At 43.1% G+C, this 27,878-nt stretch overlaps 2 protein-coding genes across 6 annotated transcripts; one reads left to right on the forward strand and one right to left on the reverse strand.

The window, feature by feature from the left end:
* The first annotated feature begins 58 nt into the window (after nucleotides 1–58).
* LOC308547620 (uncharacterized protein) lies at nucleotides 59–12,059 on the forward strand. 2 transcript variants are annotated; one of them, XM_081118289.1, is made up of 5 exons: nucleotides 59–523; nucleotides 1,307–1,449; nucleotides 3,774–3,900; nucleotides 7,949–8,022; nucleotides 8,570–12,059. In XM_081118289.1, the coding sequence occupies exons 2-5, from the start codon at nucleotides 1,435–1,437 to the stop codon at nucleotides 10,523–10,525; spliced, it is 2,172 nt and encodes a 723-aa protein (XP_080974415.1). In that variant the 5' UTR covers nucleotides 59–523; nucleotides 1,307–1,434; the 3' UTR covers nucleotides 10,526–12,059. The 2 variants fall into 2 exon arrangements, with proteins under 2 accessions (XP_080974415.1, XP_080974416.1); XM_081118290.1 differs by having other exon boundaries at nucleotides 100–523; nucleotides 1,311–1,449.
* A 3,535-nt stretch (nucleotides 12,060–15,594) lies between these two features.
* Nucleotides 15,595–27,788, reverse strand: LOC308547629 (uncharacterized protein). Of its 4 annotated transcripts, none has more exons than XM_081118315.1 (6): nucleotides 27,670–27,788; nucleotides 24,954–25,079; nucleotides 23,998–24,124; nucleotides 23,293–23,388; nucleotides 20,716–20,789; nucleotides 15,595–20,111 (listed from the first exon to the last, which is right to left on the reverse strand). In XM_081118315.1, the coding sequence occupies exons 2-6, from the start codon at nucleotides 24,966–24,968 to the stop codon at nucleotides 18,714–18,716; spliced, it is 1,710 nt and encodes a 569-aa protein (XP_080974441.1). In that variant the 5' UTR covers nucleotides 24,969–25,079; nucleotides 27,670–27,788; the 3' UTR covers nucleotides 15,595–18,713. The 4 variants fall into 4 exon arrangements, with proteins under 4 accessions (XP_080974441.1, XP_080974442.1, XP_080974439.1 ...); XM_081118316.1 differs by having other exon boundaries at nucleotides 24,954–25,117; nucleotides 27,670–27,769; XM_081118313.1 differs by having other exon boundaries at nucleotides 24,954–25,251; nucleotides 27,670–27,769.
* Nucleotides 27,789–27,878: the final 90 nt, after the last annotated feature.

Below are 27,878 nucleotides of genomic sequence, written 5' to 3' on the forward strand. Positions count from 1 at the left end.
CCCGCCTCCCGCGGGCGCGCCGGCCGCCACGCCCCCTGGGAAGCCCCGCCCCCGCCCCGGCGTTGCCGAGCATGCGCGGTTCCTCGCCGCCGCGGAAGCGGCTCCGGCGGAGCGAGGGCGGCGAAGCTGCTCCGAGGCGGGCCTCTGCGCCTTGAGGCTGGTTCTCAGCCGCCTCCCTCCGCCGTCGCGGCTGAGGGTTCCTGCAGGCGGCGACGTCCGTGTCGAGCCCCCGCTCCCGAGCCTCGGGCAGCGGCGAGTCCGAGTCGCCGGGGGACGCGGCGCGGAGGCGGCGGCGCGTCAGCGTCGGAGGAACCTGTGAGGCCCGGGGACTCCGCCCGCCGCGTGGTTTCGCCGCCTCAAGCCCTTCCCTGGGCAGCGGTCCACCCCGCGCTGCCCCGGCCTCGGTCAGCGGGTTCCGGCCCTTCGCGCCCCTCCGCCCGCCGCGCCGCTTTCGGCCCAGACACCCCGGGTCGCGCCCGGGCCTGGGGGCCTGCACCCCCGCCGCCTGAGGCCAGACCCCCAGGTAATGACAGGCCTGAACCCCAGGAGAGCGCAGCTTCCATGGGGCGCGACGCGGGGGGGGACGCGGTGTCCCCAGGGGAGGGGCGGGGACGGCGGCAGGACGGGCTGGGAGGGGGGCCGGCGGCGGAGACGGACCGACAGGTGCGGGGAGGGAGGTCGGGAGGGTCCGCGACGAGGGCCACGGGGGCCGGCGGGGCCGCTGCACAGCGACGGTGGAGTGAGAGCCCCTCGGGAAGGGAGCCGGGGAGGAGGAAGGTGAGAAATACTGAGGGGGGCCCGAGAGAGGAAGGACAGGGGACATGGGGAGAGGGGGCCCGGTGAGCAGAAGCGGGGGCGGCAGAGGCCGAGGCCTAAAGACGGAGCGCGGTCGGAGGAGGAGAGTTGGGGGAGCGAGCGCAGGGACCGGCGGAGCCGAGGGAGAAACAGCCCCGAGTCGGCCGGCCGGGGACGGGAAGGGCTGTAGCAGGGGCCGCAGAGGGACACGGGCCTCAGGGGAGAAAGGCGGGCGGGTGTGGGGTCGGGGCGTCCGAGAGATCAGGGGGAGCGGCTGCGGGAGAAGCAGGTCTCAGGGGTTCCCGGTACAGGTGTGGGGGGGGGTAGAGAACCGGGAGAAGGGCGGAGCGGAAAGGAAAGGACGACAGTGCAGGGAACCGGGAACAGTGAGACCGAGCAGAGACGGCCCCACCCGGTGACTGCTGGGCTCACGGTGTGGGTGGTGAAGCTGTGGAATATGGGCTCGTGGCTCCTGGACCTAATTTACCATGAGCCGGGTTGTTTTACTTAGACAGATTGGACTGTGCGCTGTGAGCGCGCGAAGAAGCTGTGCGGACACCTTTGAAGGCATCTTCTGTGACGCCCCAACATACCCTCACCGGAGGAGACGACCCGCACCGGGAGCAGGGCCGGGACAGCATGGCTGCTGCTCAGGTAAGAGGTGTGTCCTGGGTCAGAGGCTGCGGCTGCTTTTCCTCTGACGTTGGTGGTTTTAGAACCTGCCACCTTTCTCCCTCCACTTCTGCTGTTCCTGCCTGGCAGGTGGTTTTCCTTTGCTTATGTCATTCCTTTTGGTCTTAGGATTGTCAAGGTCGGCAGTTTACAGGCTTTTCTCCTTTGTCCCAGAGCCGTTTCTGTAGCCTCCTTATTCAGACTCCCCAAGGTCAAGAAGCATCCCTTCCTTTAGTTAATGACTTTCAACTGCAGAAAACATCCCTTTTGTGACAGATCAACCTTGGAAGGCACCCATGTCCAGCATGACCATTGGGATGGGGTTCAGAGGCTCAGGTATCAGTAAAGTAGGGAAATGTAGCATCAGCTCTGAAGATCAGAGATAAGAAAATGCACATTTTTCTGCTCAGAATAGCTCAGACTGCTTTGAAAAGTAGAAGAGACTTGCTTACTAGATTGGTACGAACTACTTGCTATTTAAAGGTATTAGCAGCTCACTGAGCATGAGAGGTACATGTGGATTGACATTTGCAAAAGTTAATGTTTATTTGTGATCATTTTCTCATAATTATTTCTTTGTGTATTTTTGCCAGTAATGTTACAGCTCTGAGAACATGTCCTTCCATGTGCTTCAGTCACCTGATACCCATTGTTCCAGTCCACCCGATGTTCACTTGGCCGAGCTGCTCTCTTCACTAGAGTTTAATAGTTTCCTTTTTATCATTAACAAGGGTTTAGAAAAGATTTATTGAGAGATGTGCAAAGACCTTCACATTTCATCTGGAAACTCCCCTCTTCTTCTTAGCTTCTGTTTGCTTAGTAAAATGAAGGTTCTACTTTTATTTCCTACAGATCATTAGCTTTTGACGTGGGAGTGTTAACCAATCAGGCCTTGTTCCTGTACATTTTCTTTATAGTCTACATTCATATCATGGACACACTCTACATGATCACTTTTTGTATCTTCTAGAAGGTTTCCAAGATTCATATTATTAATGTATGTTCAGTTCAATTAAATTTCTATAAGGTAGCATTCCACTAATGATACATATAAAGATTTTCAAAGGAATGAACAACTCAGAAACAAAAGGTAGCCATGGCTGGTGTGGGTCATCTGTCTCAGGTCTGATTCCTGGTCTGGTGAGTGTGGGGGGCAATCAGTTGATGTGCCTCTCTCACACTGACTTTTTTCTCTTTTTTCCCCTCCCTCATTCCCTTACTTTCTCTCTTCCTAAAATTCAATGGAAAAAATATCCTCAGGTGACAGTTATAAAAAACAAACAATAGTTCTAACTTCCTTTCTGTGATTGTGTGAGTTTCTTTCCTTTTTGTGTTTATAAAACACAAAAGGTATTCATAAATAGATTCATGAGATTTACAGAATCTCAAAGTAATCTTGATTTTATAGTTCTGATGTGTTTGTATAAAAATATTAAAAATATTTCAGCTGTTTTTTCTTACTTGCATGTCTTTTTTCTCAGTTACCCAAACTGCTATGAACATTCATGAGGTTTGTTTATGCATATTATTTAATCCTCACCTGAGGATATTTCAGAGATAGTGGAAGGGGAAGAGAGAGAGAAACAGGGATGTGAGTGTGAGACACATCCATTGGTTGCCACCTGCACATGCCCCGACTGGCTGAGGATAGAGCCAGCAACCGAGGTACATGCCCTTGACTGGGAATCGAACCCGAGACCTTTTAGTCCGTGGGCCAACACTCTAACCATTGAACCAAACCTGCTAGGGCTTTTAAAAAAAATTGTAGATCAGGTTTGGAGTAAAATTGAAGGTTTACCTTTTATTGTATGTTTAACAAAATATTCTGATATCAGAGGGAGAATAATCTTGTTCTAAGATTACTCATAGTAAATTTTCAAATAGCATTGTGGTTCCTATGTGTCCCATTTTATGAGAACTATAAGTTGCAGTCTATTGCCTGCATTAAATTTGAAGAAGTACTTACACTTGCAACTCACCATGACATTTCCAGCTGAGAAATACACACAACTGACCCTGAATAATACACATACAACACTCAAAAGTGTTGTATGCCTGTGTTGATGCCTTAATTTTAAAGTTTATTTCCCTGAAAAGTAAAGTCTCTACAGTGGGTTTGTGGACATGTATCATCCTCATTTCTGTGTTAGAAAACATTACAGAATGTTACTGGGTCAAAATGATCTTATTGGATGATTCAGGATACTCCTCTAGGTAGAAAATCACTTCCTCTAACACTGTTTTCATGTTGGGTGACATTATGAACTCTGCTTACTATCCCTTGGTAAATGTGTCCTTTCTTTTAGGGACCGCTGACCTTCAGGGATGTGGCCATAGATTTCTCTCAGGAGGAGTGGGAATGCCTGGACCCAGCTCAGCGGACACTGTACATGGATGTGATGTTGGAGAACTACAGCAACCTGGTCTCCCTGGGTGAGGATGACTTCCTTTTAGAGTTTCTACTCCACCCACAGGGTTTTGTTTCCTTTATTACTTTAACATCTTTTAGGGGCTTATGCTTTCTATGGTAGACTTCCAGATTCTTGCTCTAAAGGAACAAATTGGGGGTTTTCTGTTGTAGTAAAGAAAGGCTTTGTTATGTGAATTAGGAACTCAGTGTCTGAAAGCTTTACATGTTTTCTAGTCTAATTAAGGTGCTATCAGAAAACAGTATCTTGGAAAATCATTTTCTGGAATATTCTAATATTTGACCATGTCTTCTTACCAGAGGGCAAACTGGTTTGGAAATCCGAGAATCTCTTTCAAAACTCGTTACTTTCTCTAATAAATAGGTCTTACTGTCTTTAAGCCAGTCCTGCTCATCTTTTCGGAGCAAATGAAAGAGCACTTGGGTCATGGCAGGGTAGCTCAGCCGGTAAGACTCATCTTGATACGCCAAAGTTTTGGGTTCGATCCCAGGTCAGGACACATATAAGAAGCAACCAGTGATTGCATAAATAAATGGAACATCAAATCCATGTTTCTCTCTCTCAAATCAATCAATAATATATTAAAAAAAGAAAGTACACTTGGATGTGAACAGAAAAAAGAAAATGTCTCTTCACTAAGGTAGATGGGAATGAGAAAGCAGATGACACAGGTGAGAGGTCCAGAGGTCACAGAGGAAGCCGGACCTTAACGTTTGGTTTGGGAATCTGTGTTTCAGTGGAAAGGATTTTGAGAAGCCTAGGTTTATGTTTGTTGCTGTCATAGGGTGAAAGCTTGTTTCCAACAGGTCCCATGCACCTGAATTCTCTTGGAACTCTGCTTCTGCTCCAGTGACTGCCATCATCACATTAGCAGTAACAGGCAAAGTGTTCCTCTTGTACTGTGAATGCTCCTCTTCCATCGCTTTGGGGACCTGGCAAAATCTGTGCATGTTCCTGAGGAATTGTGTGTTAAAGTGTTTTTTTTTTTAATTTTGTTTTTATCACATGAAAGGAGTTTATGAGGGAAGTTGTTGAGATGCTGTAATTTGGTGCAGAAATCCCAGGACCACTGAAGACAGGTGTCATAATTCTCTTGTTTGTAATTTCTAATCTTATGGAGGCATCAAACAAGACCCTACAAAGTTCAGACTTAGTTCTGTATCTGGTAGTTTGCTTGCCTCTATTTCAGTTAGTTCTGGAGATTTTTCCTTTTGTTGCATTTATGACCTGTTTTTTGGTCTTCTCATTTGGCTGCTTCTTTTTGTTTGTTTCTATGTATTAGGTAGAGCTGCTCCATCGGCCGAACTTGGTAGAGTGGCCTATGTAGTAGGTGTTCTGTAGGGCCCAGTGACTCAGCCTCCCCAGTCACTCAGTTGCTGCAGGCGTGTCATATGTGTGGGTTGTGTTCTCTGTCCTGTTATTGAGCCCTGATTGCTGTTCGAACATTACTAAAAAGGATAGACCCCCAGGCAGATCAACTTCAAGGACCAACTGCAACTACAAAAGACAAGTAGCAGTGTCAGGACCAAACCTAAGTAGCTGAACTTGCTGAAGTGGTGCTTGTGTATCCACTGGGTCAACCCTTTGAATGTGTTTCCCGTGGAAATTGTAGGGTTGTAATGCAGTGTGGTATGAAGCCGTCTAATAAATGTGCTGGCTCTGGGACCTTCGAGGGGGTGTGGGCCAAGGTCAGTCACTTCCTGTGCCCTGCCTGGGGCCATGTGGTACAAACTACAGAGCAATCTGTAAATTGCTGCCAAGTCTCAAGCATCAAATAGAATCAAGCATCAAAGGGTCATGGTTTCTATTCCCAGTCAACAGCACTTACCTGGGGTTGGGGCTCGTGTGGGAGGCAACCAGTTATGTTTCTTTAACATTGATATTTCTCTCTCTCTTACCGCCCCTCCCCCCTTTTGCCCTTCTATTCTCTCTGAAAAGCAATGGAAAAAAATATATCCTGTGAGTATTAACCTAACAGAAAGAAAGAAACACAAAAAACCCATGTACTAGAAATCTATTATTTTAAGCAGTTGTACCTGTATAGTCCAGTCATATTAAGTATACTTTGTTTGTAGTGCATCTGATCTCTCAAAACCTCCATCTTGCAGAAATGGCTCAATATGCATTAAACCACAACTTAGTATACATTAAAGTTCCACAAGAGAAATCAAAGTGATTTCTGTTTCATTATTAGAGCACAACAAATTTTTATGTTTGTGTATATTTTAATTTATTTAAAAAATATGTCTTTATTGATTTCAGAGGGAGGAAGGGAGAGTGAGAGACATAGATCGAAACATCAATGATGAGTCATTGATCAGCCTCCTCCTGCACTCCCCCTGCTTAGGATTGAGCCTACAACCTGGGCATGTGCCCTGACTGGGAATCGAACCATGATCTCCTGGATTATATGTTGATGCTCAACTGCTGAGCCACGCCAGCTGGGCTGTTTATGTATATTTTTACTTGGACAAGAAGTCTTTATATGTTCATATGTGTTAGTGTTGTGTAGAATCTTAAAAATACCTCTACAGGGATGTTTTTGGAGCGTATCTTATAGGGCAGATCTAATAATGAGAAGGTCTGATAATGAGAAAGTGTGTGAGCTGGAAAAGGTTTTTTTCTCCATTGTTGATTATCTGTTTTGTGAGATACAGCATTCTTGTTGAATAGTTATTGTCCTTTGATCAGTTCAGTATTTTATTTCATGTTCTCCCCGCCCCCCCAAAAGGTTTCTGCTTAGAATCTCACTGATAGTCTTAGAGGAGCTGTCTTTTCCATGAGAAGTTATTTTTTATATGCCTCTTAGGGTAGTATTTTGGGATTCATGATATTTTCATTGTTTTGTTTTTTCCTGTTCTTGTTTTTATATTCATTCTACTTAGAAATCAGTGAGCTGCTTGCATTTGTATGTCTCTTTTTTCTCCAGTTGTTAGAATCTTAAATTGTTAATTTTTTATATAAGCTATCTCTTTTTGCTATTCTGTCTTTATTCCACTTACATGCAGAGTGGTCGATTTGTTAGTCTCTTTTGAATCCCTTAGGTTCTCTTCATTTTTGCTAGCTTTCCTTTATAGAAATTTTTAATGAACTATGTACATGGTTTTTGATTCTTCAACTTGGTCACGTCTGTCTTTGATTCTACTTTATTTTTTAATTCAGGTGTTGTGTTTTTCAGCTTCCCATTTTTGTGTGTGTGTGTTTTACACTCTTTCTTGTATTTTTATTTTGGTCAAATAAAGTTTTCCTGACATTATATGGTTGTCTTTTTTTTCTACTTTCTATTTTAAGATATTTATTTTCAACTCTTTTTCAGGTAATTAACATATTACCATGAATGTAGTGCCAATTTGATTAGATTTTTTTTTGTTTTCCTAATGGGACACTTTTTCTGTTTCTCTGTATGCCTTGATATCTTTTGTTGAGGTTCAGGAATTAGAAACAACTAGGCTTTACAAACTTGCTTTCCATAGGAGAAAACAAATAGTAATCACCTGTGATAGAAATTCTAATTTCTCTCAACACTGTTTTCAGTATCTGTATTATTGGTTCTTTTGTGTAATTTCCAAGTTTAAAATATTCTCTGTTTCTGTCTCACAGCCGTGGTATCTTTTCATACTTTGATATATGTCTTCAGTTTTGCAGTCTTTGTGGTGTTTGAACAATTTCTGATTGTTTCTTTGTGGTAGCCACTACAGTGGATTCACCATGTACTGCCATTCTTTTAGTACTCTGTGTCATGCACAAGAGAAACATGTTCCTCAAGGTGCTTCAAAACAGCGAGATCATTGGATACACAGTGCCCTCATCTTTATCTCTTCAGAGAAGAAACTGGGAATTAGGAGTTTTCTTATAATATTGACATTATGTGCCAGGGGTTTTGAGCAGGTATCGTTAGCAGGAGTAAGCAGCTTTTTGTCCCTTTTTTGATATGACTTTTCAGCATTGTACTTCACTTGCTTTGGAGTACTCCAAATTTGGTCAATAATTGCTGGTAAGTTCAGAGTACATTCATTTGAGTGTCAAAGCTGTGAACGTTTATTTTCTTTCAGCTGTGTCATCTGAAAACAACCAGGCCTTTTTGGGAAAGCCAGGATTACAGGATTTATTCTCTGAAATAATATCGGTAAGATATGGAAGGTGTGGCTTTGATAATGTACACTTAATGAAAGCTTTGCAATGTGAGGGAGAGTGTGAGAACAAAATTCTTGTTACTTAAAGGGATCAAGGATATTCTGCACTTGGGAAAACGCTCTTTAAAGTCAGTTATATTTGCACATCATTGTGTTTGTGTGAAGGTCGAAAACAACGTTTTACTGTTATAGATTCATGAAAAGGAAATCTGGAAAAGCTAGGAACACATAATTTGTGGTGTGAATAATCATTTGAATTGTTCAAAATGTCGGGTGGGATTAAACTTTCAGTCAGATATTATTTGTAAAATTTAGAGATTTATAATGTACCTATAAAGTTTAAATGTGATCAGTTTGGCAATCTTTTAAACAAGGAATCATTATTTTTCCTCTGGCATTTACTGTTTTTCCGTAAACTTGTATTTTTCCATATAACCATCATGGTTTAATAGGTGTGGCCAAATGATTTTTATGGAAGTGTACATGTTTAATGAAATTGTAGCTGTCACTAAAAGTCTTTCTGTCTTCCATGATCACCAGAGATCATATAATGGAGACAGAAGTCATGAATGGCGTGAACACTGGAAAAGCTTTGAGCAAGAGTCAAATCCTAATAATTATCAGATAAGTCATCTTGCAGAGAACCATTATAAAAGTGGGGAAATCTTAGACCAAATGTTACATCACAATATATGTCAGGTTATCCATATTGTGGAGAAGACAGACAAAAGAAGTAAATGTGTCAAATCTTCTAAGAAATCTTCAAATTGCACTGAACAAGAGAATATTCATACTGTGGTGGAGGCTTACAAATGGAATCCATGTGGTAGAGTCTTCAGTCAAATATTCAATCTAAATAGGCTGAAAAAAATCCATACTGGAGAAAAAACTCATAAGTGTAAAGATGGTGGTCAAACACCAAATTGGCTTTTAGGTTATACTCTAAATCATAGAACTAATACTGTAGAGAAGCCTTACAAATGTAGAGCATGTGGCAAAACCTTTAAATGGCATTCATGCCGTATTGTACATGAGAGAATAATTCATACAAGGGAAATACTTTACAAATGCAGGGAACATGGAAAATGCTTTAGTCAGTCCTCAAAGCATACTCAACGTCAGAGAATTCATACTGGAGAGAAGTCTTATAAATGTTCAGAATGTGGCAAAGCCTTTAGCTGCCATTCAAAACTGACTCGACATCAGCGAGTGCATACTGGAGAGAAACCATACAAGTGTAGAGAATGTGGCAAAGCCCTTAGCTCGTCCTCAGCCCTTACTACTCATCAGAGAATTCATACTGGAGAGAAACCGTACCAATGTAGAGAATGTGGCAAAGCCTTTAGCTGCCATTCAAGATTTACTCAACATCAGCGAGTTCATACTGGAGAGAAACCATTTAAATGTAGAAAATGTGGAAAAGTCTTTAGCTGGTCCTCAACTCTAACTACTCATCAGAGAATTCATACTGGAGAGAAACGTTATAAATGTAGAGAATGTGGCAAAACCTTTGTCAGCCATTCAGATCTTGCTAAACATCGACGTGTTCATACTGGAGAGAAACCATACAAATGTAGAGAATGTGGCAAAGCCTTTAGCTTCCATTCAAAATTGACTCGTCATCAGCGGGTTCATACTGGAGAGAAACCATACAAGTGTAAAGAATGTGGTAAAGCCTTTAGATGGTCCTCAGCCCTTACTAGTCATCAGAGAGTTCACACAGGAGAGAAACCATACCAATGTAGAAAATGTGGGAAAGCTTTTAGCTGCCATTCAAGATTTACTCAACATCAGCGAGTTCATACTGGAGAGAAACCATACAAATGTAGAGAATGTGGAAAAGCTTTTAGCTGGTCCTCAACGCTTACTACTCATCAGAGAGTTCATACTGGAGAGAAAAGTTATAAATGTAGAGAATGTGGCAAAACCTTCATCAGCCATTCAAATCTTACTAAACATCAAAGTGTTCATACTGGAGAGAAACCATACAAATGTAGAGAATGTGGCAAAGCCTTTAGCCAGTCCTCACACCTTACAGGCCATCAGAGAACTCATACTGGAGAGAAGCCTCATGAGTGTAGAGAGTGTGGCAAAGCCTTTAGCACGTCCTCCACCCTTACGGCACATCAGAGAGTTCATACTGGAGAGAAGCCTTATAAATGTAGAGAATGTGGCAAAGCCTTTAGCCACTCCTCAGCCCTTACTTGCCATCAGAGAGTTCATACTGGAGAGAAGCCTTATAAATGTAAAGAATGTGGCAAAGCCTTCTGTCAGTCCTCAAAGCTTACTGTCCATCAAAGAATTCATACTGGAGAGAAGCCTTATAAATGTAGAGAATGTGGCAAAGCCTTCAGGAAGTCCACAACCTTTACTGACCATCAGATAATTCATACTACTGGAGAGAAGCCTTATAAATGTAGAGAGTGTGGCAAAGCCTTTAGCCATTCCTCAACCCTTACTGCACATCAGAGAGCTCATACTGGAGAGAAGCCTTAAAAATGTAGTGACATAGCCTTTAACCAGTGTTCCTGCCTTACTGTACAGCAGAGGGTTCATACTTGAGAGAAATCTTACAGATGGGAGGAGTGCTGAAAGTCCTCTACCAGCACTGAGGACTTAACATCACATAATTCATACTGGGAAGAAGCCTGAAAAATGTGGAAAAACCTTTAAAAACCATTCATGTAGCAAGGAGCCTTGAACTGACACTACTCTCTTCTGCAGTTGCATGCACTACACAACAGCTTAAAGGTCAGGAGTAAATGCAAGTTCCTGACATGACTTCAGCTGCTGTAAGCAAGTCTCCCTTGCTTCTCAGGGCTTTCACCATGTATAGCCCTTAATAAGATCTTTGCATACCTTACCAAATCTTGTTTTTGGTTAAATTTGAACAATCTAAACTCCGCTCCAAAATTCCCAGGCACTGCACTCGTGTAATTTACTAAAAGCACATTTCCTGCATCCTACTACTCTCTGCCCCATCTTGTTTTCATTCTCTCTACAAAAAGTCAATGGGAAAAATATCCTCTGGTGAGGATCAACAAAAAGAGAGAAAATAGAATTGGTCCTCCCTCATAAAAATTAATACTTTGTGCACTGAAGGAAACTATCACATAAGTGAAAAGAGTCTACCAAATGGAAGAAAATATTTTAAAATCACAAGGGTGTAGTTTCCATAATACTTGACAAATTCCTACAATATCACAACAAAATACAACCCCCCAAAAAAGGTGGTCAAAGCACTTTAATAGACATTTCTACAAATGGCCAAACACCAAATAAAAAATGTTCAAGGAAATTAGTCCTTAAGTTTTTTTAAATCAAAACAACATATCTTTTTAATACCAAGACAACTATAGTAAATCAGAAAATAACAAGTGTGTAAAGATGTGGAGAAATTAGAATTGACACATTGTTGGTAAAATGGTACAGCTGCTGTGGAAAATAGTGTGGCAGAGCCTTAAGAAATTAAGCTGTGGGGGGTGTTCTCCCTCTTCTTCCCCCACAGGCATGACCTAAACTCTAAGGGACTCCATGAGACTTACAACCATGGGAGCAGTGGGCAGTTGCAGCTCATCCTGGGCTATCCCCTTTAACCTGTCCCCAAGGCCCCCTTTTCTCACCTTAGTTCAGTTTTCCATGGCTTTTCTAGAGAGCCCAAGCAGCCTCACCTAAGCTCTCCCCTGTTGCTTTTTTGTATCATAGGACCTTCCTTGTTTCACTGCCCCCAGCTTTAATAAACATACTTTCAAAAAAAATAAAACTGTCCTGCTAGGGTAGCTCAGTTGCCTAGATCATTGTCCCGATACACCAAGGTTGTGGGTTCAATCCCTGGTTAGGGTACATACAAGAATCCACCAGTGAATGCATAAATAATTGAAACACCAAATGTTTCTCTCTCCGAAAAAAAGAAAAACTAAGCTGTGGTATCCAGTATTGCCACTCCTGGGTATCTGGCCAAAAGTTGAACAGAGGTATATAAACACAAAGCTATACACAAAAATTTCCAGAAGCACCATTACCATTAGTCAAAAACTGAAAACAAGTGCTCTCCCTCAGGAGCATGCCCATGCCTTCCCTTTCCCTTATTCCTCCCCCCTCCCAGGAGTATTAGTATTAGCATTAGCTTCCTCACTCCCAAGCTCCAAGGGCCCTTCCTTTGCCTCTATAACTTGTTTCACAAGCCCATTTCTTCTTGAAATTCTACTTCTGTGATTTTTTTTTTAAACTGAAAAGACAAAAACAAAATGTCCAACAAATGAAGGCCTAAATAGAATGTGATATGGTCATACAATGAAATATTCAGCCATAGAAAAGGAATGTAGTCCTGATTCAAACATCATAGATGAACCATTGTTATACGTGAAAAAGCCAGACACAGAAGGATTCCATATATATATATATATATATATATATATATTCCACAGTAGGTAAACCCATAAAGATGAAAAGCATTATTAGTTGTTTCCATAGAGATAATGTTTCCCAAACACAGCCTTTTATTAAATCCTCACCTGAGGACATGCTTAGGAAGGGGGAGAGAGAAACGATGTGATAGAGAAACATGGATCAGTTGCCTTCCATATGTGCCCCAACTTGGGGTTGAACCGGCAACCAATGTATATACTCCAGCTGAGAACAGAACAGGCAACCCTTTGGTGCACAGGGTGATGCTCACCCAACTGAGCCACTCCAGCCAGGCACCACTGCCTTCTCTGTCTACTCTCACTTTACACACATAGAACAGACTAATCTCTCGAGAAGCTGGCAGGTGATTTTCACTGGGAACAAGCAGTATTTTTGTTGAGATAGGAGAGTTGGATGTAAGGCACTCAGGTGCTGTTCCTGTTTCCTCTAGTGCTGCTGGAAATGGGGTCTTGGGGCAGAAACCTCAGTGGTGGTTTAAAAGCCAAATTAGTGGGCTTTTCTCACACCTGGGAGGTATAATGTCTGAGCGTGGGTCCCCAGCACCTGTCCTTTATGAAATCCTCACGTGTAAATCCTCACGTGTAAGTACATGGACATTTGATGAGCAATCTTAGCAAAGACCTTGTCATCCTTGACTTCCCATTGGAATCCTCTGTGTGGGTTTTGGAACTACCAGCTCCTGTGGCCCACCCCCAGAGGTCCTGTCAGTCTGTGGCAGGGCCTAGCATCAATGTCGTCTTCATAAAGTGGCCCGGGGCCTTCTACAGCAAGGCCAGGATTAAACAGTGGGGAGACCACAGGCACATTTCTGAGGCCCTATAACAGGGTCTGCCCTACAGGGAAGTCTGCTCTGCGTATGATTTGATAGGGGAGGGTTAATCTATCACCACACTTCCTAAACTAGCAAATACACATTTGTCTCTAGGAGGAAAGGGCACAAAAAGATAAAGGGGACCCACTGCCCTAGTCAGTTAGCTCAGTGGTTAGAGCATCGGCATGCAGACTGAAGGGTCTTGGGTTTGATTCTGGCCAAGGGCATGTACCTCGGTTGCAGGCTCGATCCCTGTACCCAGTCAGGGCATGTTTGGGAGGCAACATGGATGTATCTCTCCCACTCTCTGAAAAAGCAATGCAAAAAATTTCTTGGGTGAGGATTTTTTTTAAAAAAGGGGACACACATTTTTCTTCCCTGTAGAAACTCCAAAAGGGCATAAATTTTCTCAGGCCCCAGAAGCAATGGAAAACGTGAGACCATGCAGGACTAAACCGGCCAGGGGGAAGTTTCTCGCAGCAGAGGGGAATCATTAGAAGATTCAGGAGCAAGATCGGAGTGGGATAGGAGAGGTTCCTCTGCCAAAGAAAGACGCCTGGGCTTCTCAAAATCATTTCCATTGAAGCAGATCTTCCCAAACCGCCTCCAGGGACTTAGGGCCTCACCCGTGTCACCTGCTCTTTATTCCCACCTACCTGAGCGGGTCGCTACTGTCTCCTCTCTCTTCAATTCTCAGGGCTTTTTCCTTTGCTCCAAAAACGTGACCAGGTATGGATTCGACACAATGACACTTGTTTCTTAGATAAAAGAATGTGACTCTCGCTGGGGACTCAAAAAATTTCCAACCCAAGACACAAGATGGCGGCGCAGGTAACCGCGGTACCCGCTGCCTCCCAAAACCACATCAAAATCGCAACTAGAACGCAGAACCACCACCATTCAGAACCTCCTGAAATCCAGCTGAACGGAAGTCCCTTAACTAGGGATTAAATGAACGCGTCAAGACCACCAGAGGGGCTGAGATGCGGCGCGGACTCCCCAGCCGCGGCTGAGGCCCACGCCCAGGTGCAGCAGGTGAAACCCGGGAGGTTAGTCTCCCGAGGCTGTAAGCGGGGCGCGGGGACGGGCGTCGGGCGAAGGGCTCTAGGCCGGGAAAGCACGCGGCCGGCGGAGCCCCGCGGCCCCGGGAGAGACCGCGGGCGGGGCGGCCTGTTTCCCGGGACAGCAGCCGGGACCCGCCCCCGGCAGCGACGCGGTCAGGGCACCTCGCGGGGCCGGACTCACCGCTGCAGGAGGCGCAGGCGCGGGGCTCGGCGCCCGCAGTGCCCCGGGGCCTCGGGCGCGCCCTGAGCGGATCGGGTTTCAACCAGAAAGACCGAAGCTAGAAAGGCAGGAGCAACCTTCCTACTCCGCTGCCGCTCCGGGCCTGTGAGGAACTGCGCGTGCGCGCTGCCTGCAGGCGGTCGGGGGCGTGTCCTCGGCCGAGCACCTCCCGCAATGGGCGGGGGGGGAATAGACACTGGACGCAGCGAATGGGAGGGGAGGACGCGGCGCCGCGGGCGGGGCCTGGCCTCGCGGGCCCTGCTGGGGCGTCTCCACTTGCCCTCTTCTGGATTCCGCTGTTACCACCGTGTCCCGCGGAGCAGGGCGCCTTCCCGCCTCAGTGTAGGGTAAAGGCTTCGAGTGTGAGCCACTTGTGTTGGAAACGACGTTGCTTTCCTCTCAACAGTTGGAAAGGTTAAGTCAAAAGCTAGTTTTGCAACGCAGGGCACACAGGTCCCCCCAGGGAGGCTGGGGTAACTCTACAAAAACTAGGATCCCAGTGAGGGACTGGATATGGGGAGGGGGAGGGATCCAGGGACATTTCGGCGATTAGAATGTAAGCGGTTTTATTAAACAAGAGCTGCAATTGTCTGTGTAAGGATTGAGAACGAAAATGAAACACACACTCTCCCTGGTCGAAGAGGCAGTCTCATAAGGGCAGCCAGCAGCGCTTCCTTTTCTATTCCCCATTCACTAGGGAGGCCAAGACTCAACAGGGCTCAATTCCAGAGTCCTTCAGAGGGACACGACCTGGGATGTGATGCGTGGACGACTAAGACGTGATCATTTAGGACAAGAAGCATTGCTTTAAAAAGAGAAGTAACTTTTAAAAAATTATTATAAATTGCGATGTTAAAATAAATGTTGTCCTGTACCACACTGGAGATAAATTATTTTGAAATACCTGAGATAAACGTCTTCGCATCATACGTCAATTATATCTAAATATTACGTAATTTCAAACACACTAATGCCATCCTGATATTTTTCAAAAATATGGACAATATTCACATTCAAAAGCAGAGGGTTCAGCATGAAAGTATGAGTTGTGGGCTAAATACTGTGATAAATATGAAATATTCACCAAATTGTGGTGTTATTGCATTAGAAAAATTCTAAACTACTGATTGGAACCTACAAAGCCTTGCATAGCTGATGTGGGAAGGGGAAGAGCATGAGATGCTGTAGCCATAGCACTTCAAAGGAGAATGAATGTGATGTCTCTAGCTGAGAATACAAATGAAGAGAAAGAAACAGGAAAAAGGAAATGAAACAGAGACTTGATTTTCCTGAGGTCAGCTGGTAGTGCAGCCTGGGAATGCTGTGATCTCTCCACACGCAGATTTCATACCAATTCAGCATCCTGGTTATTATTCATCTCCTACTTGGTACTACAACATCACTGCTATTGGAATATTCCTCTTAATTACAGAGGATTTATTACAGAGATAGCACTGTCCTGTGTGTTTGTTCACTTCATGTAAATATAAAATCAACACACTGAAGTATGATGTCATGTTTTCAGCTGAACACACTGGCAGAGAAGTGAAAATAATTTTGATAACATCACTGACACAAAGCAAGTATTATTTTAAAATGTTGATAAAACAGTGTTATTTCCTAATACAGGAAAAAATAAAATGTGCTAAACAAAATTAAACTTCAGTGCTCCCTATGAAATTACCTCCACTTTCCGGGTGATTTCTCGATATCACTAAATTCTGTAAAAAACATTCTTAAAATCGCTGAGCAAAATATATGAACATTATTTCATGACCTATGAAACAAGGAAAATTTATGGTTGGTTTTACATGAAACAGAGGAATGTAAAGACAACAACTTCAATGTGAGTTTCTCAAACCAAGAGCCAAGAGTTTGGGGGGAGAAAAATGTACAGAAATGCAATGTACAGAAATCCATTTATATTCTAAATCTGTGAGGTTTCTAGTTGGCTATTAAGTAATCAAATGTTTAAATTACATATTTCAATCCATTATGTTCCTATCCTTCTGAAAACATGTGTACACACATACACATTTCTTTCTTCTTCAATCCTCTTATTCCTACACTGTATCTTTAAGTTACTATATGTACATATTTCACTTCTGTGTATCAAACCATGTATTTTGTTTATGTAGGCTCAGGAAAAAAATATGTGAAAAAATATCTAGGCTCCAAAGTTAAAAAGAATTTCCTAATTATACTAGTTTGGACTTTGTTAAATTAGTAGCATTTGTTAAGCAGAGTACTTGGTATTGGATGGTGCGCAGCAGTTACACAAGACTACAAGGGAAATTGAAAGAGACAAGTCATGTAAGGAACTTATATTTACTTGTGCCTCTGTGAGCTGTTGTCTAGTACACACAATTCCAGGAGAGGATAGTAGCAGTTCAAGGCACGTAGCAACAGAAAATAAATGCCATGCAGCAATATCATGATGTAGCTCAGCTGAAATCTCAAAAAGCCTGAGGCCATCTCTATTGTAACTATCATAATGTCTCAGTAGGCACAATAATAAGAAAAATATAAAAATTATGGAGAAATCTTCACATCATTTAATGTTTAAGGCCACTGGGAAAATGGACTGCTAATGAAGTAATTGCATTGCATTAACAAACAGTATAATGTTACCTATAACCTTGAATAAGGTTGGATATGTGAACACATTCAAACTCATTCAGCTTTGTTAATTAAAATAATATTAAGTTCACACATAGTCTAAATCAAGCATGACTAAACCTCTGTGTGATTATTTGTCAAAATACACATGACAGACTTTCAAGATGGGTTCCTGTTCTTGTGACATAATGACTGAGAGCTGTGCTTTTGTTGGTTCTCAGAATGGAAGTTATTTAGTATACATGGATGTACAATAATTTCATGCTCTTAGAAATGAGTTGCCTATACTTTCTCAGATATCCCTGATCTCGTTTTTGTTTCAACCACATCAACTAATGTTCATCACTTCTACGTATGGCTACTATGAAGCTATATCAGGATTTTAATAAACTGCTCCAATATGTTCCTTAAACAGTAACTGGTAAACGTACTTAAAATTCACAATGTTCCACTGTCATAAACTAATGCAAAAAAAGGTGCTCTTCACGGTGACATGCAATAACATTTTAAGTCAACCACAAACACTATCTCTGTTTAGATTTTCTTCGTGCATTACAATGTCCTCAATCGTGCATGGAAAGTTAAATGAAACCCACCAGCTCACAGATCTTTAAAAAAAGCAATATTCAACCTCATGATTTCACACACACACTAAGAATAACAACTCAGGACTATCAACTGATATGAAAGTGGAATCACATTTACATTTCCTTTTCAAAACATCTCAAATATTGTTCATAAAAAAGACGATATACTGTAACTGATTATACATATGGAAACATCCATCCCTTGATATTCTGAAGCATAATAAAAGTACTTAACTCAGTTTTTATTTTACTTTACCTTTTTATTTTTAATTCTCACCCAAGGATATTTTTTCCATTACTTTTCAGAAAGTGGAAGGGAGAGAGAGAGAGAGACATCGATGTGAGAGACACATCGATTGGTTGCCTCCCACACGTGCCCCAACTAGGGCTGGGGATCGAGCCTGCAACTGAGGTACGTGCTGTTGGCCGGAATCGAACCCAGGACGCTTCAGTCCAAGGGCTAAACCTCTAACAACTGAGCAAAACTGTCTAGAATCCTTTGCCAAATTCTTTACCTTTGTTAGTCCTCTGCCCAGTATTAATTATCAGGCGCTGAGTAAGATCTGAATGAAGATAAATATCTGAGAACATGTGTTATATTTGCAAGGCTTCATTCTCTGGTGCTCACTGAGGCTTGAACAATGGCTAAATGCTTTGCCAAATAACTTACATTTTTACTGTTACACTCCAGCATGAATTCCCCAATGTTGAGCAATTCTTGAGCACAGGTTAAAGGCCATGCCGCATTCTCTACATTTTTATGGGATTTTCTGGTTAAGATACTACTGCTGATTAAAAGCTTTGGTACCTACACTAGATTTATAAGGTTTCTCTGCAGTAGGAACTTTCTCAGGTTGAGTAAGATGACAATGGTCATTAACGGCTTTGTGACATTCTCCATATCTGTAAGGCTTCTCTCGAGACTGAATTACCTGGTATCTAGTGAGATTCCTTCTCAAGCAAAGACTTTACCATACTCCTTACAACTGTAAGAAGTTTCTCCAGTATGAACTCTCTGATGTACAGTAAATTTTGAACGCTGGGTAAAGGCTTTGTCACATTGCCTACATTTATAAGGCTTCTCTCCAGTATGAATTCTACGATGCTCAGTAAGGGCTGAGGAAGAGCTAAAGGCTTTGTCACATTCTCTACATTTATAAGGTTTCTCTCCAGTATGAATTCTCACATGTCGGGTAAAACACCACAGCTGTTTAAAGGCTTTGGCACATTTTCTACATTTATAAGGCTTCTCTCCAGTATGAATTCTCTGATGTTCAGTAAGAGTTGAGGAAGCACTAAAGGCTTTACCACATTCTCTACATTTGTAAGGTTTCTCTCCACTATGAATTCTCTCATGGCGGGTAAGACACCACTGTTGTTTAAAGGCTTTGGCACATACACTACATTTGTAAGGCTTCTCTTCAGTATGAGTTTTCTGATGGTGAATAAGTGTTGAGTGGTAGATAAAGGCTCTACCACACTCTATGCATTTGTATCGTTTCTCCCCAGTATGAACTCTTCTCTCATGTTCAGTAAGATATGAAAGCCATTTGAAGGCTTTCCCACATTCTCCACATTTGTAAGGCTTCTCTTGAGAATGAATTATCTGATGTTTAGTAAGGTATGAATGCCAAGAAAAGGCTTTTCCACACTCCATACATCTGTAAGGTTTCTCTCCACTATGAATGATCTGATGATGAATAAGTTTTGAGGAGTGATTAAAGGCTTTGCCACACTGTCCACATTTGTAAAGCTTTTCTGCAGTATACATTCTCTGATGTTGAGTAAGTCCTGAGCGCTGGCTAAAGGTTTTGCCACATTCTCTACATTTATAGGGCTTTTCTCCAGTATGAATTCTCTGATGTTCAGTAAGGTTTGAGGACTGGCTAAAGACTTTGCCACATTCTCTACATTTGTAAGGCTTCTCCCCAGTATGAATTATCTGATGTATAGTAAGACTTGAAGGCCAATTAAATGTTTTACCACATTCTTTACATTTGTAAGGTTTTCGTCTAGTGTGGCTTTTCTTATGTCTATTTAGATTGACTATTTGACTGAAGACTCTCCCACACTGATTACATTTGTAAGCTTCCTCCCTGGCATGAATATTCTCTTGTTCAGTATGATTTGAAGATTGCCTAAAAGATTTGACACATTTACTTTGTTTTTTCTTCTTCTCCACAATATGAATAATCTGATGTCTATTTTGATTTGACATTTGGTCAAAGGCTTTTCCACCTGTAAAATGGTTCTCTGGAAGTTGAGTTCTCTGATGTTTATTAGGATTTGATTCTTGGTTAAAGTTTTTCCAGTGTTCATTACACTGATAACTTCTGTCTCCATTATATGATCTCTGGTAATCATTGAAGATAGAAAGACCTTTAGTGACAGCTATAATTTCATTAAACAAGTACACTTATTCCCAAATAACTATTCTTTGATACATATTAAACCATGATGGTTGTATTAAAAAATACTACCAAGCTTATAAAAATTATAGACCTTGGAATACAAAAACATTATTTCACGGAGGAAGAAAAAGGATTCCTTGTTAAAGAGATTGCCAATTTGATTATATTTAAATTTTATATGTATTATAAATTTTTAAATTTTTAGATATGATTGACTGGAAGTTCAATCCCACCCTACATTTTATGATTATTTACATCACAGATTATGTGTTCCAAGAGGTTTCTTTCCAAGAATTTATAACATTAAAAAAAGTGTACTGGGTCTTCAATTAGAAGCACATTGATCTGCAAATGTAACTGGCTTAAAGTGAGAGTATTCTCAAATGTGAAATATCTCTTACCTCTTTAGGTTAGAGTAATTTTATTATGAATAATTGTCCCAGGTTAGCTCTGTCCATATTAACATCTTTTTTCTTGTCATACTTTCTCAAATTCCAAAGCTTTAATTAAGTGTACATTCTCAAAGCCACAGCATCCATATCTTACCAGTAGTATTTTTGAGAATAAATCTTCTATTCCTGGCTTTTGCAACAAGGCCTGATTGTCTTCAGATGACACAGCTGAAAGATATGAAATAAATTTTCAGTTATGACACTCAGGTGAATGTACCTTGAACTTACCAGCAAATATGGACCAAATTACATTTCTGAGTACTCCTAAAGCAAGTTAGAAGTCCAAAGTAAGCCCAAGAAAAGTACAGTGAGGAAAATTTATATCAGAGAAAGATGGAAAGTTGCTAATATTTACCAACTAGAGCTGCTCAAACCCCTTGACACACAATGGCAGTATTATACGAAAACTCCCAATTCCCGGTTTCTTCTCTGGAGAGAGACATAAGGATACTGTATGTTCAATGACCTTGCTGTTTTGCAGTGTCTTGAAGAACATGTTTCTCATGAAACAGAGTGCTAGGCGAATGGCAGTACATAGTTTATGCATTGTAATGGCTTCTTAAAAAAACACAATGGCGAGTAATTGTTTAAATATAACATAGACTGTAGCACTAAAGATAGATATCAAGGAACAAAAGATACCATGCGCTCTGAGGAAGAGACAGATAACACTTTAAATTTGGAACTTACACACACAAAAGAATAAAAAAATACATGTCTCCAAAACAGTTTTTGTTTGTTGTTTTGTTTTAGAGAGTGAAAAAGGGAGAGAGGGAGAGAGAAATATCCCAAGTATCGAACCCACAACCTAGGTATGTGCCCTGACAGGGAATCGAACCCGCAACTTCTTGGTGTACAGGATGATGCTCAAACCAACTTGGCCAGGCCATCAGGGACACAAAGCTGTTCTGACAGATACTGGCATTTCCAGCACAGGTGATTATTTGTTTTCTCCTATAGAAAGCAAGTTCATGAAGCCTGGTTGTTTAGAATTCCTGAACCTTGAAAAAAGACATCAAGAGATATCTTGATAAAAAGAGAAACAGAAAAACAGTGTCCAAAAAAAAAAATCTACAGAAGTTGGTATTTCATAAATGGAAATATATTACATGAAAAAAAAATTGAAAATAACCACCTTAAAATGGAATAGTAGACAAAACTGGTAACACAGCATCAGGAAAACTGTTCATGATCAAAATAAAACTGCAACGAGAAAAAGTGTATGAAAATAATCCAAATAGAAATGGGAAGCTGAAAAACGCAGGGGGACAAGACAGGAAGAGATTAAAACAAAGAACTTACATACTCATATGCATAGCCCATGGACACAGAGGATAATGTGGCGAAAACCTGGCATGGAGTAGGGGCTCAGTGAAGGGGGGAAAAAGGGGGGGATTGGGGGACATCTATAATACTGTCAGCAATAAAAATATATACATTAAAAAATATATAAATAAATAAAAATACACTAGAATCACCAACAAATGATATGACCAAGCTTAAGAACCAAAAAACTTGTACATAGTTCATTAAAAATTTTGATACAGGGCCCTGGCCTGTGTGGCTCAGCTGGTTGGAGTATCATCCTGTACACCAAAAGGTCACGGGTTCGATTCCCAGTCAGAGAACATGCTCAGGTTTCCAGTTCAATTCATGGTCTGGGCACATGCGAGAGGCAACCGATCAATGTTCCAGTCTCACATCGATCTTTCTCTCTCTCTCTCTCTCTTTGAAATCAATTAAATAAATAAATAAATAAAATAAAAAGACAGCTCCTCTAGGATTATCAATGGGTTTCTTAGCAGAAACCTTATGGGGGGAAAAAAGGAGCATGAAATAAAATGCTGAACTTATAAAAGAGTAAGAACTATCCAACAAGAATACTGTGTCTGGTAAGACAAGGTATCAACAATGAAGAAAAAAAGGCTTTTCCAGCTCGAAAACACTGAAGACTTTCTCACCATTAAACCTGCCCTATGCAAAATGCTTAAGAAAATCCTTCTAGAGGTAATAAAAATATTCTAAACAACACTCATTTTTAGAAATACTGTTTTGGATATGTCTTTCTAGGCATAAGAAAGAAGTAAAATAAATAAATAAACATACAAGACTACGACAAAATAAGTTTATGCAAAGGAAACCATTAAAAAACAAACAAACAAACAAAAACCTATTGTCTGGCTTCAGGGCAAATGCCGCAGGGGCAGCTTTCTTCCAGACAGAAGTGCTGGCAGAGTCCACTGTTCCTTTGAGGCCTCTCCTCAGTAGAGCGAGAGGGCGGGTGCGATATCCAAGTCTCCACCAACCTGATGATCACTGTAGCCCTTCCTGGTGATTTCTTGAGACCTCATCCCACTCAGCTTGAGAGCCCACCCACGCTGTTTCCAGTGGCATTTCCATACAAACGGCCTCTCTTGCCTCACACTTTAGTTTCCTAAAATCTCTCAAAACAAAACACATCTGGTCTATACATGCTCCATACCTCTCATTAAGTGTCCTGCCTCTCCTTTTCTGTCTCAAAAAATAAACAAAAAATCTTAAAAAAAGGGAAGAACATTCGAAAATGTCATATCAGCACATCTGAAACTGAAAGCAGAAATGTGACAAAGATCTAATCAGAAAGTGAATACACATATGACACAGTGTCACCTGCTTCCCCATTTCCACCTACCTGGATGGATGGATATTGTCTTTTTTCCATTCACATCCCAGGACTCCTTCATTTGCTCCATAAAGGAGACCTGGACTGGCTTAGAGACAGCAGGACCTGTTTATCAGAAAAAAGAACGTGAGTTTTTGTTTGTTTTGTTTTTGTTACTCCTCACTTGAGGATATTTTTTCCACTGATTTTTTAGACACAGTGGAAGGGGGGAAGAGAGCCAGAGAGAGAGAAACATCAATGTGAGAGAGACACATCAATTGGTTGCCTTCCACAAGGACCCCAGCTGGGGCTGGGGATCGAGCCTGCAACAGAGGTCCATGCCCTTGGCCAGAATAGAACCCGAGACACTTTAGTCTGCAGGCCGATGCTCTAACCACTGAGCCAAACCCGCCAGGGCAAGAACATGAGTTTTGATATTCTCCAAATCCAGTTAGCACTTAGGTGAGAAGATGTGGTAGAATATTAGAATATTCTACAAAATGATTTTCCAAAACACTATTTTCTGATAGCACCTTAATTATTCTAGACAACACGTAAAGTTTTCAGACACTGGGTTCCTATTTCACGTATATCACAAGATGTTCCCCAATTTGTTCCCTGAGAGCAGGGATCTGAAAGTCTACCATACAAAGCAAAAGCTCCCAGGAGATGTTATCCTAATGAAGGAAAAAACCTGCTTGTAGAGAATGAACTCTGGAAGGAAGTCATCCTCACCCAGGGAGACCAGGTTGCTGTAGTTCTCCAACATCACATCCACGTACAGTGTTCGCTGCGCTGGGCACAGGCATTCCCACTCCTCCTGAGAGAAATCTATGGCCACATCCCTGAAGGTCAGTGGTCCCTAAAAGAAAGGACACATTTACCAAGTGGCCACAGGCAGAGTTCATAATGTCCCCGGGTCGGGACACATACAGAAGGCAACCGATCAATGTTTGTCTCTCACATCAATGTTTCTCTCTCTCTCTCTGTTTCCAGTAGCTGAAGGTCATTAATTCAAGGTAGGAATTCTCGCTTCCTCTCTCTAAGCATGTCCTCAGGCGAGGATTAAAAAACAATAACAAAAACATTAGCTTTTGCAAATGTCAATCCACACATACCTCCCACGCTCTGCAACTCTAATAGCGCATTTAAACAGCAAGTCTGCTTTCCAATCTAGGGAGCAAGTCTCTTCTAACTACTCTTCTTTGTCAGAACTTTCTGAGCTATTCTTACACTAATGCGTCCTGGTTAAACATGCATTTTCTTACTCCTGATCAACAGGGCTGATGCTGCAGCCACATGCACCTAACACCTACATTTCCCTTCTTCACAGACACCCAGGCCTCCGACCCCCTCCCCATAGGGATGTTAGACATGGGTGCCTTCCCAGGTTGATCTGTCACAAAGGGCACGTTTCCAGTAGCTGAAGGTCATTAATTCAAGGTAGGAATTCTTCATGCCCTCAGAGAGCCTGGACAGAGAGACTGCAGAGAAGGCTCTGGGACAAGGGAGAGAATCATTCTAAAGAACTGACCTAGACAATGACAAGAACATAAGGAAAAAAATGAGTAGCTGAAAACAACCTCACTAGGCAGGAAAAGCAGAAGTAGGGGATTGAAAGTGGCAGGTTCTAAATCTAAATGTTAGGAGGAAAAGCAGACACAGCCTGTGACCCCGGACATAGCATTTACCTGAGAAGTAGCCATGTCGTCCTGGTCCAGCTCCTCTCTGGATTGTTTTTTCAGGTGATGATACGTTGAGGAGTCACATCTATATCTCGAGAATGTGCCTTCGAAGCATCAGCACAGCCCCTTCATCTGCTTCCAGCACAGATAGTCAGAAAGACCTGGAAATGCTGAAAGGGCCACCCTCTCCTGTCCTTTGTCATAGGAAAGATTCAGGAACAACGAGCTCCTATGTGGAGACCAAGCTGTGAGGTTTTTTCTTCTGTCTTCATGTGTCTCTCCTCCCATAGAGGTGCACAAATTCCTACAGCAGTGAGAATGTGCGCTGCTCTCCTAACCCCCAAGCCCAGCAGAGCACCCTGTTACCTCTGGTGAACAAAGCCTGCTCCCCACTCTCACAAATGCATCCTGGAACCCTCCTGCTAATCCCTGGGCTCACCTTTTAATCTCCTGGAGCACCTCAGTAAACAATGATGCCCCACCCAGAGCAGCTGTCCCACTCTATGGGGAAAAGGGCACCTGATGTCATTTCTTAAAACTCCTCAGTTGATCTGAGAAGGACCCAGAAGGGAACAGTTTAGCTTTAAGAACCATGTAGATCCTTGGGGATCAGGGCCCCACTCTAAGTTATGGTTCTGCAGGTCTGCAGTGGGTTCTGCTTGTTCCTCCACCATGAAATGACAAGTGAGGGCTCCCCATAGGGTTAGACCACAGGAGTTACAATGACAAGTCACAGTGACATGAAGTACACTCTTTAAAAATAGCTTCCTTCAGAAATGAAATGACCATCCAGAGAGAGATCGGCAACGCCACATTCCCTGCAGCATTAGTCACCATAACCAAGACTGATACAACCTAAGTGTCTACCACTGGACGAATAAAGAAAAAAATGGGTATATATGTAAATATACATACCTATAAATATATACTTTTACCTATAAGTATAGCTGCCAGATTTAATTTTTAAAATTTTTATTTATTGACTTTAGAGACAAAGGGAGAGAGAGAAACATCGATTTGTCGTTCCACTCGTTTATGCATTCACTGTTTGATTCTTGTATGTGCCCTGATGGGTTCAAACCTGTAATCTTGGCATATAGAGACAATGTTCTAACCAACTGAGCTAAAGGGCTGGGGCAGGTGCTTGATTTTAAATTTCCACATGTACACAGGGTGGGACAAAAGGAGGTTTACAGTTGTTTGTATGCAAAAAGTATGCAGGTTGTGATTAGTACAATAGCTTTATTAACTCTTGTGTTTTGTGTACTTACAACTGCAAACCTACTTTTGCCCCACTCTGCATGGTATACTATATATATGTAGATAAGGAATAGTATGTGTATATATATATGGAATACTATATAAATATCCATATACTGCATATGGAATACTACGTATATATGGAATACTACTTTACATAGAATATACTATATATAGTATAATATAGAATACTATGTACATACATATGAAACTGAGCAATAAAAAGAAGTCCTGTTGGTTGCATCATCTGAATGGACCTTGAGGGCATTACGCTAAGTGAAGCCGGACAGAGAGACACATACTACATGATCTCACTTATATATAAAAATCTAAAACGCAATCTCAGAAAGTGATGGGATTTGCGGTTGTCTCATGCGGGGTACAGGAGGCCATTGGGTGATGGTGGTCAAGATGCAAGAACTGCCCGGCCGGGGGGCTCTGTTGGGCGATCCTCCTGCGAGGGCCGGGGCGCCACAGGTCTGATTCCCGGCCGGGCACACGCCCCCTGGGCCGTGGGCTCAATGCCCCGTGCGGGGCGCGCGGGAGGTGGCCGATCAATGTTTCCCTCTCCCTCTCTCTTCCTCTCTGCCTAAAAGTCGGGAAAGGAAGGAAAAAGGGAAGGGAAGGGAAAGGGAAGGGAAAGGGAAGGGGAAGGGGAAGGGGAAGGGGAAGGGGAAGGGGAAGGGGAAGGGGGAGGGGAGGGGAGGGGAGGGGAGGGGAGGGGAGGGGAGGGGAGGGGAGGGGAGGGGAGGGGAGGGGAGGGGAGGGGAGGGGAGGGGAGGGGAGGGAAGGGAAGGGAAGGGAAGGGAAGGGAAGGGAAGGGAAGGGAAGGGAAGGGAAGGGAAGGGAAGGGAAGGGAAGGGAAGGGAAGGGAAGGGAAGGGAAGGGAAGGGAGAAAGAGAGAGAGACAGAGACAGAGAGACAGAGAGAAGAAAGAAAAGAGAAAGAAAGAAAGAAAGAAAGAAAGAAAGAAAGAAAGAAAGAAAGAAAGAAAGAAAGAAAGAAAGAAAGAAAGAAAGAAAGAAAGAAAAAGAAAGAAAGAAAGAAAGAAAGAAAGAAAGAAAGAAAGAAGAAAGAAAGAAAGAAGTTCCTGGGATGTAAAGTGCAGCACGATGACAACTGGGCTCCTCCTGGGATTCGAACGTCTCATGAGTGGGGGAGGGGTCCTCAGGGCGGCGGGGGGTCTGCAGGTCCCCGGGCCCGGGAGCCATCCGGGGTCTTCGGGCCACGAGCGGCGAGGCGGGGGCAGCGGCGCAAAGGGTTTGGCTCCGTCGCCCGAGCCGGTCTCCCGAGGCTGTAAGCGGGGCGCGGGGACGGGCGCCCGGCGAAGGGCTCTAGGCCGGGGGAGCCCCGCGGCCCCGGGGAGACACCGCGGGCGGGGCGGCCTCAGTTTCCCGGGACAGCAGCCGGGACCCGCCCCCGGCAGCGACGCGGTCAGGGCACCTCGCGGGGCCGGACTCACCGCTGCAGGAGGCGCAGGCGCGGGGCTCCGGGCGCCCGCAGGTTTCCACCCGAAAGACCGAAATCAGTCAGGACCGCGGAACGCGCCGCGCTCCACAGCCGCTTCCGGGTCTCTGAGGGACTGCGCGTGCGCGCTGCCGGAAAGGCGGGACCAGAGCGCGTCCGGGGCCCAGGGCTCCCAGCCGCGGGCGGGGCGGAAAGCGGAGGGGG

This window comes from Miniopterus schreibersii (genome assembly GCF_964146895.1).
Source record: "Miniopterus schreibersii genome assembly, chromosome: 18".
NCBI lineage: Eukaryota > Metazoa > Chordata > Mammalia > Chiroptera > Miniopteridae > Miniopterus > Miniopterus schreibersii.